We start from the raw sequence: 13,285 nt of genomic DNA, 5'->3' as shown, positions 1-13,285 counted from the left end.
GGAGTCCTTCCTGAAGAACTTTTAAAGATTATCTTTTTTTTTGATGTTGAGACCATATTAAGAAGATGCCTTGCACTGAATTTTGACCTCGCACTTCTGTCTCTGCTTATTTCCTGCAGCTATGTATGGGTCCATCCAGCCACACCACTGAAATGAAGTCTTAAGTTCAGTATTAAGACCAAAAATTTGCACTCACCACCCCCCTATCCCCCCCCCCCCCCCCCCCCCCCCCATAAATGGGATTCCACAGAGTTTTGCTTTGACTTATTAGGGCCAGAATGATTTTCATGTGGCCCTTCAAACAGCTGCAGCTATACAGCTGAGGAGATGCTGTACTGCAGCAGCAGTCTGGAGCTGACACCTCAGGACTGGCTTTTTTAAAAATTACTTTTCCTGTCAACACCAATATAAGGTATAATTATACATTTTCTCTCAGTCCAGGCAGTAGTCTGTAACCCTGTGCATCAGCTGTGATTTCAGAGCAATTCTGACTTATGTCCAGACTTTGATGTACTCCTTCTACCAGGTCAATCACCCTAGATACTGGTGAAGCAAAGCATTTCTTTAAAGCAAAACATGTTAGAAATATTAAAACAAATAACTGAATTACTTTTTACTTTTCATGTATTTCAATTTATTCAACATAGAGAATATGTTGTAGGACATACTCCTTTTGGACTTACAGAAAGCTTTTTTACTTCATTAGCATGCTGGAATTCCATGAAAATAGGTCCCAGCCCTTCCCCTTCTTTCTCCCTTCAGGATAAAAGAACCCTATTTTTAATTGTTTATGGTATTTTGATTAGATGATGCCTGGCCATCATAAAATAAAGTTTACACTGTTAGAGATACACTATATACTGGAGAAAGAATAGAGATTCTTCCTGAAATTCTTATGTAGGAATCTGCTATGTCTTACCTCCTTTCTAGATCTTCCCAAATTTCTTGCAGATCAGCAAATAAAACAGGTCAGTATTCTAGCCCTAATATAGAATTACACTATCCCATAAAGTATTCATTAAATAATTGATTTCTGCATTTGTACCATCACCACTGACTATGGAGAGTGGGAAATTCTGTCAAAGTGGTGTGCATTTGACAAATAATTTGAAATTGTAAAATTAATGTAGTGGGGTTTTGGTTTGTTTTCTTTTGTGTGTTGTTTGTGGGTTTTGTGTAGGTTTTGCTTGGTTTTGTTTGAGGTTTGCTTTTTTTTTTTGCTGGTCCCAGTGGCACATAATCAATTACATGCCACAAATCAAGAGTTGTCATAAGTAGGTTAACTCTTCTGAATCATCTGGGAAATATTTTACTTTAAAAGCTTTTTATGCAATTTTGGCTATTGGACTGATTGTCATAGTGTTATCTTTGTCTAAGAACCTCTGATAGTGTACAGATCACAAGACATGCTAATGAAATAAAGCTTCCTCTGGATGTAACATTGCAGCATACAAACTACTTAAGGGCAGATGAAAGGCACGCAGCAGGTGTAGCACCATTTCCCCAGAAGGCTGCAGTTGTACACGTCCTGCAGTCAAGCAGTTTGCTGGTAAAAGAAAATTAATAACAATAAACACATTTGAGCATCCCTAAACCGCTCACCAACTGACAAAGCAGCTCGATGATAGACAACTGATTCATGACGTACTTTAAATAAGCCCTGGCCCAGGTGTACTCTCTTCAGATAGCTTTATAGCACTGTGCCATCACAGACCCACCAGCTGTCTGAAGGTTTCTCCAGCAAGGGAAAGCTTTGAGTGCTCTGGAAATTTTTTTCCCCTCCCCACTTTACATTCTCAGCTAGCTAGACTGGCATCCTAGACTCTAGGACTGGGGAAGTATGAAGATAAATGCAAGCACCTTTATGCACACTCTTCAATGCAGCACAGTAGCTGGTAGTCTGTCTTTACCTGACAACCTCAGTTAAGAAAGCAAAGGATCGTACAACAAACCAAACGTGTTGTGGTATGTTGTAGAGTTATTTAGATTTCTGACTCCATTTCTGAAGATGATTGGGTAGAGTCACTCTAATGTTAGTAGTATTTGTTTTCTTAATTTTAGGAAACAAACTGATGGCATATAAATGTAGGCTACAGGTTCTTTGACATCCACCTATAGAAAACACATCTTGCTATTAGGCAAATGTTTACATAACAGATGGATAATATTAGCCTGTGACAATATTTTTGAACATTTGCATTTCAGTCGAAGTAGTTTGAGCGATACAAAGGAAATAAAGTGTCATGGTTTACTGACATATGGGTCTTTTCTCCCATTTTGGAAGTGGGTTGTGTTTTCTTCTGTCAATATATTGTCATTAATATTAGGTCCTTTCCACTGGCATGTCTGAAGTCAAAGCCAACTGTTGTCATGATCCTAGCATGCTGATGTGAACAAATTAGCTGATAGATAAATTATAGTAAAAGTATGTTATAGCATATTACATTTCTTGGGTAGCTATGGATGCCATTAAATGCTAAGTTATGCTTTGTTTTTATATTCAATCAGAAAAAAACCCAGAAAATCATGTGTATTGAATTTCCTATGTGTATGACAAATTGATTACACCTAAAAATATTTGCTAGATGCCTAGCATAAAATGAGTACTAACTTTAATAATCTTCTTTTTCTCTTGCTGTTGCCTGGACACAAGCTTTATTTAAAGGCCATCAGCCTTCTAAAGCTGTTTCTTTCATGGGTAAATAAGTAATTTTGTCAAAGAGATCAGACTAGCAATTTAAGTTCAGTTAAAGTGCCTAGATTTACACATTCTCTCTTCATTTTCCATGTTTTAACCTTATATCCCCTGTGAAAGGCTGTATTCCAAGCAGCAGTGTACTCTGGAGACCAACACTCATTTTTAAAATTCTGTGTTAGTATTAATAATTTAAGGTGGTATGGGCTGGATGCAGGTTGTGCAGGCCTTCTGCCTGAACTGTAGAAAAGCATTCACTATTTAAATGTCTGAAGAAGAATATGAGGAAACCTAAATGTTATCTGTGAGTAATTAATTTTTATTTCTCTCCAGGAAGGGCAGTTGGTTCTTCCCAAGTCTTACAGGAACTCAAGTCAGACTTTAAAACGTTTCTTGATGAAAGCCAATCAAAACATGGTGTTAAAGTCTCCTCTTTATTCATTACTCTGTTTCCTGGCATGCAAATGACTGCTGGGGCATACAGTAAATGTCGCTAAGGTATTACTTCAGGACATGGTTGAGTAACTTTGCATAATGAGACCTACTTCTGATTGTCTAATTAGTTATGCATAGCTGTAGCAATGCAAAACTATGCCTCAAATAGAAATCTATTGTCATAGGTTACTTGATTACATGGTAAGGCTTCCGCCTGTATTATGGCTCCCCTCTTTGTAATGACAAATGCCACGGGCTTCTATTGAATATTATAAGAGCTTTTTCATGCAATTGCATCAGCTGTACATTTTAATTAATTTTTTTCAATACGTCAATCATCACATTTGAAAAAGAAATCCCACCATGCATGAAATTTTCCAGTACAAAAAAAGAAACATGTATATTCTCTTTCTTCCTTTCAATGTTTTTACTGAGAATGCCACTATAATTTCAAAAGAAGACTTGAGAAAAGCTTGCTAGTCATCCTTTTGTTCTCATCAGGCAGCAATCTTCATATTCAGTTTGCCTTGGCACCATCTCATGAACATCTGACTTTGTTTTATGTCTTGGTAAGTCAAAAATTTCCACAAAATTAGCAACTCTCGCACCTCTGAGGAGTGGGATATGATTGCTAATGTAGAGGGAGTAGGAACTCTTTCTGACTCATATTCCAGCCTTAGGAAAGCTGCATAGTAGAGGCAAGATCATTTCATTTGAGGCTTGACTTTTATTAGCTTCTGTGAGATAGGATGATCAAGAAAATTATACAGCCAAAGGTGCCGTCCTCTCTTAATTCTGTTGTGCTCTTGTCAACCTCCTAAACCAGAGTCCTACCATGTTCTCAGGTCACAGGAGAGTTCTTGCCTTTTATCAGGACTTGTTTCCATGGCCAAGAGAGATCAAGAATGCCTTTTTATTAAGAGAAAGAAAAACAATGGAAATTCTGGATTTGCTAATGTAACCATGCCAAGACTTAAAATATGTAACTGACCTACTAGAAAACTTTATGAAGAGGTTTAAAATTCTATACAGGCCCACCCTTTCCTTTTGGTCTGCCAGGACTGTGAAGTCGCCAAGGATTATAAGTGGAGAAAATGTTAAAGTATCAAGTTGACTTCTCTTTTTGAGAATTAAAAGACAAGACTTTTTTTTTTTTTTTTTTTTAATCCAGTCCCCAGTATTCTCCAGGGGTGTAAGATCAATTATCATTTGTCATATCCAGATGGTAAGTAAATGAACAGTTTCACCACTGGGCTTGCTATCCAAAATATTCCTAGAGGAATATAAATGAATGCATCATTTACAGTGGCCAGATGGCAATTCAGAAGACAATTCCACATTCTAGTCATTATACAGCTTCTTCTATATTGCATAAACCTATTCTGGTTTATTTTGGTTCACCATCTGAAGAAAGGGCCATAGAAGATCAAAAGTGTGAATGTGATGAGGATTTACTTATCATTCTAGAGAACTTGAACCAGTGTTCAAGTATTGCATTTCTACCAGAAGCAACTCTGATGTATCAGTAAATATTTGTCTGTGAAACTAAGAAACTTCATCTAATGTCAGGAGATCTATTTAGTGGCAGATAAATTTGCATTGGAACACATTTCAACAATTTAAATAAATAGAAAATGTGCCCTTTTTCTTCATATGTATTTATCTTCATATTGATTACCTGTAAAACCGATAATATGCTCAACTGTTCTATTTACCTGAAATCACCATGGTTCCCAGTTTTATCAAATTTGTATTGTTAACAATGACTGTGGGTATTTTATAGGAAATATATCAAAAGATCAGCACATCTGTCATACATTCTATTCACTTGGGAAGTCTCTGGGTCTTCATGCCACAGGTGAATATTTATGCTTCCTATTGTTTCAGTGAAAAAGAGCTTTTATGGATAATTGGTTTTATAAGCTCTAGGAACATATTCTTTCTCAGCTGCCTATAAAGATGATGTGAGATTTTTGTGACATATGAAATAGAAGATTTAATTAAAAAATTGCTATCAACTGGCTAATTTCACTGAAGTATTTCATCCTGAATGTAAAAAGATGTATTAAGAATTAGCTAAGAGGCTGCTGTTACTGGCCTTTCTCATCTAAGACTTCTTAAGAGAACAATCGCTTCTTTTGACATGAAAATATTGAGCTACTCTGAGAATGGCTAGTAATGCTTTTTGCATATTTGCTGCAATAAAAACATGTTAGAATTCATTGTAAAAATGGAATAGGGGGTTACAAGGTACTTGAAGCTCCAAGCCATGATAAATAGGAACAGCGTGAGATTTTTAAAGTTACTGTTTAATGTTAAATTTGACTGAATATCTGGAGAACTACACACAAATTCTGAAGCAATTTAAGTTACATCAAAGGCTATTTACCATGGTTTGCTTGTTTTCTGGGGACCAAGATAATGGTCCTGTAGTAATAGTTGAGAAAATCATCCTTTATTGTATTCATATTTCAAAGGGAAAATTACATACGCAGATGACTAATCACTTCCTACCTTGATTGTGGTCTACTTTCAAGTGTATCAGAAGTAGTCTATATATAAGGAGATTAGATTCGATCCTTTCTTGTAGCCAAGTTAATAAAAGTGCCTGTATAATATACAAAGGTTTAAACTGAAAAAGGATGACATTTTTAGAAAAGTTTAAAACAGAAAAAAAAATTAAAAATAAATTACATGTAGTTATTCTGTGTATTTCTTTCAAAATGTCAGGCTTTTTACAAAAGTGCCAAAAGCCACAAGTGAAACTTTTTAAGATTTTGTTTTAAATACAGATCTGAAATAAATTTAATAACTTTTAAATTCTGTGCTTCTGTTTCTATAATATACCTTCTCCCTCTTTCTGACTGTACCACTTTTCTTCCCACATAATTTCTAATTGTCTAAACCACAAGGCATATTCAAAGATGAGCCATTTGTGTCAGGCAAAGTAAATATTTCAGATAATTACTACCTTTTTTCCTCTCACAGCTACTTTCAAAAGATGTTCTTTCTTTAAAACTGTGGTAAAATTTATTTCTATCCCAATGGCAGATTTAAGATCTAATGTATTACCTTCTTAAAATGTAGTAGTTAGCATTATTTTTGTCTATGAGATCTACAGAGTTACAGTAATTGGATAAAATTCTATACCTGATGAAGTCAATCAAAAAACTAAACTTTATTGGCTTCATTAGGGCCTGGGCTATATCCATTAATGTATATCTGGCTTCTTGCCGGATTTAAAATATATAGAGAAAATACTAACCAGAATGGTTCTAGACAATTTTAAGTGTTCCTGAAATTATTTCCTCCTTCTCTAGTTATATACAGAATATTTAGCTTAGGCAGCTAAATACTGGTGTGGTGGAGTCATGCACAATGTTTGTATTGTAAGAGAAGCCACAAAGGGTCTCTATATTTAACTTGTCTAACACTCATTATAAAGACTTAATACAACCTTAATTTCTTTAAATTACTAACTACATTTCATATTTGGTGGGGTACAGTGTGAAAGTTCATGAGTAGTAAAGTACTGAAAGAAACATCAGCGTTTGCCTCATCTCATTTTGTGTTCATCAGAAAAATTATATTCAGCTTCCGAAGTCAATGGCTATTCTAGAAAACTTTTCCCATGCTACCACAGGAGCAGCAGATTCTGTTGTTGAAATGCCATAGAAGCTGCAACCACAGCTGAAGGGAAGCATTCTCTGGATTGGTTGCATTGTCAACTGCTGCTAAAATCATAATACCAATCACTCAAATATTGTCTGTCCATATAATAACATAGAGCAAAACCTGGTTTTATATTTTCATAGAAAATCTCTGAAGATAAGTTAATGTTAGAAAACCAATGACTCAATCTCTATATAATTAAGTATATGCAATAATTAATCTTTTATTTCTATAGTGAACTTATCCTATCCAGCATTGACATTGATGCAACTGGAGACTGGGAGTGTCTAGTCAGCAATTCCTATGGAAATAGCACTAAACGAGTAGAAATTGTGGTACTTGAAACAGCTGCACCCTACTGCCCTGCAGAAAGAGTTATTAACAACAAGGGAGATTTCAGGTATGACTTTCTGGTTTTGGAGTGTGTTTCATATATTGATATAGATACAGACCATATTCATGCTTACATGATACTTCAGGGTCAGTTACGAAGACATCACTTATTTTACTTGTCATTTTTACATAATATAGTAGGAAGGAGGAGCACTGTGTGATTTTTATGGGAAATGGCAGCTAGTGCTTCAAGAGCAGCAGTGGCTTGTGAAAGTCAGAGAATCTTTCTTCTAATTCCTCAGTGCAAGATTATGGAAAATTTCAAAAGATGTAAGCTCTTTACAACTAAATGAGAGAGGGTTCAAAATTGTTCTTTGTCTTTTCTAAGTTATAGACTATGATAACACTGCATTTAAAGTGTTAGAAGATTAAATCTTCAGTACTTTTCTAATCTGTTCCAGTTCTGCTGGTTTTGTTCAGCTGAGATTAGAGGTAACAAATAACATAAAACTGTTAGTAAAATATTTCTCTGAAGAGAACCAAAACAGCAAGTAAAACTACTTAGTAAAGCAAATAGATTGTTTGAGGTGAGCTTAAGGACACACATGGTTCCACCAATACATCACATGATTAGACACCACATCCGTCCTGCTATCCGAATCTTAGAGTCTGCTCAGTTTTGTTCACTAAATGTAATTTTTGTTTCATCTTTACTTTTATCTACATATGCTGGTGGGTTTTTTTAATTTTAATCCTCCTTAACTGAAGAAAAAGTTAAGGATTATGTGGAATTTGCTATTGTTTTCAGTTAGCTCTAAAATACGTCAATGATATGCATAAAGCGCTTAAACAAAATATAATTACCTGGTTGACAATAACACTGATGTATGATGGCATTCCCATTGAGAAATCAAGAAGTTAATTTGTTACCAAGTGAATTACAATAAGAATTCAGCTTGAATCGTTAATGAAAGGAAAAGTAGATGAAAGAGGAAGCTTCTCTTAAATGCCAGAACTTTCTGCCAATACTTCTGACCTGAAAGCCTCTCTTCATTTTTAAGTTACCTTTAAAACTTTTTCAAAGGCCTTTTACTACTATTTCTTGTGTTTGAATAAAAATAAAGGAATGAATTAGAAAGAAATGGAGAAACCGAGTCACACAATCTGTTTACTATGAAGCTATTTTATTATGTGTTAACCTCAGTTCCAGTGAGTATGCCACATTTGCTGAACATATATTTATATACCTACTTAATCTGTATATATGGATTAAAATCTATTAGAGATCTTTGACATTCTCAGCTATATTTTTTTTGTCATCGCAAAAACTGCCATTTTGTTTTCTCATAGTGGACATGCTTAAATGTGTTTTAATTAGATCTTTAAATATATATATACTTCCTATCGGATAACACGCACTGAATCTTTTAGATGACAACTTTATGAAGTTCATGTTCGTGCCATAAAATGACATCCTTTTCTTCATAAATAAATATATATAAATTCTACAGACTGCACAAACTAACATCAGGGGGATTTTTGTCATTTTATATAAATCAAAAGAACAGGAGTGCACATTTCTCTCCCTATTGATCGTCTTTCCAGAAATCCATATAAATTTATTTTTAAAACGTATATCAAAAGGTTGCTGAGTCCATAGGTTCTTTTGGCATTTGAGGGAACGAATTCAAAATTATAGATAATTGATCAGGCTCAAACTCAGCATTAGCACTTGAAATTGTTCCAAAGGTTTATCCTCAGAGATGTAGCTATCACACCAGAAATTTTTCTTACAAAGGTCTTTGAAGTTTTGGTAACATAGCAAGTATGTAAGTAGAAAGAGTTGAACCACAATAGCAAAGCTAGAAAGAACAGTTCTTTTATTGGGCAAAAAAAGGAAAAAAGCATCAACTGTTAGGGAAGCGTCGTTCTTTCAGTTGACCAGCCTAGGTGGTATTTATAATTGCACAACTGCAGCAAGAATTAGGCACTGTGAGTCAGAATGAATTGGCCTTATGTACTAAGAGTTTTACTCTAGGACGGCCATATTTTCCTCATTTTTTGTTTTCCAGCTCTCTGTAAGATCCTTCTGAAATGCAAATGGTAATGTTATGTCCTATCATTCCTATTCATAAAGGCCAGATTCTGCTACCTGTGCTAATACAAGGTTCAGAATTATCTTAGTTTTACTTTTGAGGTAAGTTGCTACTTACTCAGTGTGGCCCAATTGCATTAATGCAAATGTTTTACTAAAAATAATATTTCAGTATTTCAGCCCAGAGGCAAAAGGAGAATATACTACTGTACATATTTTGATTTTTTTTTGTGAAGCTCCTTTCATGGTTCGTTTTGCATCAAGTGAATTTGTATCACAAAATGATTTAGTCCAGTGACAGTTGGCTATGACACGTAAAAGTATTTTTCTTTTTACCTTTTCTTTGTTTGAAATGAGGAAAACTTACGTAGCCCCAAATGTGTCAGTATATGATGTAACGATGTCCAAATGGACCTGCATTGTACAACTAAGAGGGGCTAATATGTATGTTTGAGCAAAGGTTGATTGTCAAGGTGTGGCTTCACTGGCAAGCAGAATATTTTTATGATTGATTGGGTTCAGTCATCACATCAGTGCAATTAAAGAACCGTATCATTTCCAGACATACTGACTTGCTGATGACACACTTCTGGTTTTCTTTAATTTCTCCCAATTACCTGATCCTGTTATGTCCATACTAGCCTGGAAATGACAATGGATTTGGTACCAAAAGAAATAGATCCCAGTTGTGCCATTCTAGAGAATGCAGCAGGTATACAGAAAAAGTATTGTAGAATAGACCCATGAGCTAAATAGAACAATTCTGGCTGCTCTTGGTTTATAGTTTGTTTTCAGACTGTTTGTTTTGGAATCACACTACATAAATCATGTATATCTAAAGAGTTAGTTTTTGAGGGTTAGCTCCTTCCTCCTCCATGAGACAGAATCTTTGCTGAAATCTTGTTTATTGGTTTCTGATACATTCGAGGATTTTTGCTTTTAGGGGCTTTGTGGCAGAGAGGGCTTTGTAGTGATGGGTCAAAATGCAAAGCAAAGATTGTCAGGTACATTTTTAGCATTTATGTTTTACAGCATTTAATAATAGGCTTTGGGGTTTTTTTGCTTTATGGACTTACCGCTCTGCTTTATGCAGTCTGCAAAGATGAATGTAGGGAAAATGCCATCTGTATTTTTTTCCTTAATACCAAACACCTTCCTGGGATTAATGCAGAATTAATGTGTGACCAGCCAGACTTGAACCTGTATAATTTTGACGTTTTTCAAGGAAACAAAGTAATTAATTATAGAATATAATGAGGTAAACATTAAAACAGCCTTTTTCTCATATATTCTGTATATTGTTGCTATATTGTAAGTTGCCTTTAAATAAGAAGTTTTACATTGTAATTTTTTATTACCATGTTGTTCATAGATGGCCCAAAACTTTGGCCGGGATAACTGCTTACCATCCCTGTCTCCAGTACTCCTTTAACTCCATTGCTTTTCACAATGGCGCAGAAGACTCTAAGGCATGGCGTAAATGTAATCGAACTGGGCGCTGGGATGAAGAAAACTATTCTGAATGTCCTTATTCACAAGAAGTAACTCAAGTTCTTCATGCTTTTAGTCAGGTAATGCTATGAAATCCAAGGCTTCCCTTCTCCGGTACTGAGAGCTCGCAAGAAATTTCTGTTCAGCCACAACTTTGGGATAGCTGGACTTTTAACAAAATGTTTTACGTGAAAGACAGTTTGTTTGGTAATTGAAGTTGTAGTAGGAGCAAATGCACAGCATTTATTGTCTTTATTTTAATATTCTTTTTCTCTTGGTGCCTGGAGTCCACATGACCGTTAGTAATGTTGGCAGGGTCATCGGTACTTCACTTCAGTTCCTTCGTCTTCCCCTCATGCTTTTTTACCAGAAAGATGTTAATTTCTCTTGAAGTCCTGTATCAGAGTTCTATCAGCTGAAGTGCCTTTCCTCATTGCCATTGTCCATAACACATTTAAAAGAGCTGCAGAAATGAAGCCTACTTTAGAATGCCTTTTTGATGTCTTCCAAAAAAGCAGTACTTAAATGGTTTCTTGTAGATAAGTAAAAGTGAGAATGAGATAAAAGAACATAACAGGGAGCAGCATGGAGGATGGCACAGACCTGTAACTGCCATAACAACTTTTACAACTTTCAGTTTCCTTGATCATTTCTTCCCAATCAGTAGTGCTAGATAACACCACAGGAAGTTTATTTTCAGATGTGTTCCTACTTAAATAAGAATAATTACTATATTAAGAGAGCCAGTGCAGTTGTAGGATAATAAAATAATTAGGAAGGTCTCTAGAATCCAGTCCATTCTCCTGTAAGCAATGAGGTTAGGCCAGTTTTCTCAGGGCTTTAACCTCTCAGGTCTTTAAAACCTCTGAGGATGAAGGCTGCACAACCTCTGGGGGTAACTTGTTCAAACACCTGACTACCCTCATGGCAGAAAAGATTTTCTTCATAACCAATCTGAACTGAACTTCTTTCAACTTACTACCATTGTCCCTTGTTCTCCCACCATGCATCACTGTATATATGAAACCTCATTGATACTGTTGTTGTCATGACAATCTAAAGGTACATGCAAGGCAAGGTTAGTAGCTTGGTATAATATTTTATAAGGCCAGTTAGTTACAGTCTAGAAAAGGTAGACAAAAATCTTCAAAATCTGTTGGCCTGTTCTGGTGGTGTCTTCAGATAACAGCACTGAAATCTAAGACTTAATGCTGAAGATACATTCATATGCCCTGAATTTTATGCCCATAGTACTACTAATGCATATAAATCCATGTGAATTTATAGTAAGCATTATACAAATGGATGTGATCCCCAGTTTTTAACAGAGAATGAAGCTAGCTGATTTATTACACCTAACAATTCTGATGTATTTTCAGATGCACATCAATTTGACGACCGTGCTTGAATTTTCCCGCCAGCTGACAGCCTACACAAGAGGTGCTTCTCACTTTGCGGATAAAATGGATGTAATATATTTGGCTTATATAATGGAAAAGTTAATTGTCTTCGTGGATGAAGTTGAAGATGTAAGATATCTTCTCTATGCGGAAAAAAAATTATCACTTAGAAGTGAAGTCTTCGCATATGGCCCTGTTCTTAATGTATGCAGGCACACACTGAAGAGTAGCTTCTAAAATCGATTGCTGGTATATTCTGATTGGAAATGTTCTGCCTCTACTGTGATATGTTTCTTTATGCCAAAAAGGACAACTAAGCCATCTCATCTGACTGACAAAAGCATTGCTGCTTAGGAATAAAAATTGGTTTTCAATAAGTCACTTCTTTAATTTTCTTTTTCATTTTAATTTCTACCATGTCTAACATATAAGAATGAACTCAGGGTGCCTCTCCATCTGGCCACTGGAGTTACACACGCTGCTTTTGTTTTCTCCATTTCATCAGGAGGTTTTCACTGAGTTCTGCGAGCATGTATCACTTCATGTGAAGAGAAGATAATGTGTCTTTAAGTGCAACTTCCTACAGAAACCTTTGACGTAATGTATGGCATTTTTACAGGGAAATCTAATCAGAGAGTTATGCAAAACCCTATGGGAAAAATAGGTTTTTATAGAGAACAGCAATGTTCATTATAGCTTTTACTGTTAATTTTCAGAGTAACTGCTTGCATAAAGATTTCATAACCTGTAATTTTTGTACACGATAGCTATAGTTAAAACATTTGTTTTCCTTTGGTTTGGCAATGTTCATTCCATTCTAGCTCTGGGGATTGTAACAGTTAACATTTTAGTGCCAATTTGAGAAAGCCTCCAACTTCAATTTCATCATTTTAAGCCAGACCGAAAGTGTATTATTAAGTGCTTTCCAAGAATCAAGTTTCAAAGCTACAACTGTATTTCGGCTCAAAATAATTATAAGATCTTACTGCTTTCTGACAAAATAAAAATTTACCATCCAAAAGAAACAGTTGGATTTACCATAAAGCCTCTTTATTTTTCTAGCAGCTGATGCATTATCCATTAAAACTGAGCACCATGTCTAATCTTTTAACTGATTTCTTCCAACTTTCAAATAAGTTTCAGTTTCTGGTTTTTGGTATTGAA

At 35.3% G+C, this 13,285-nt stretch overlaps 1 protein-coding gene across 1 annotated transcript in view; it reads left to right on the top strand.

The window, feature by feature from the left end:
- ADGRA1 (adhesion G protein-coupled receptor A1) overlaps positions 1–13,285 on the top strand; it is a 290,403-nt gene that overhangs the window by 137,027 nt on the left and 140,091 nt on the right. Inside the window, exons 8-10 of the mRNA XM_049810494.1 lie at positions 7,038–7,202; positions 10,603–10,801; positions 12,101–12,250. Of these exons, the coding sequence (XP_049666451.1) occupies positions 7,038–7,202; positions 10,603–10,801; positions 12,101–12,250 (514 nt within the window). The remainder of the gene's footprint in view (positions 1–7,037; positions 7,203–10,602; positions 10,802–12,100; positions 12,251–13,285) is intronic.

This window comes from Accipiter gentilis, chromosome 9 (assembly GCF_929443795.1).
Source record: "Accipiter gentilis chromosome 9, bAccGen1.1, whole genome shotgun sequence".
In the NCBI taxonomy this organism is placed as follows: domain Eukaryota; kingdom Metazoa; phylum Chordata; class Aves; order Accipitriformes; family Accipitridae; genus Astur; species Astur gentilis.
This window is presented reverse-complemented; position numbering and strand designations above follow the sequence as displayed.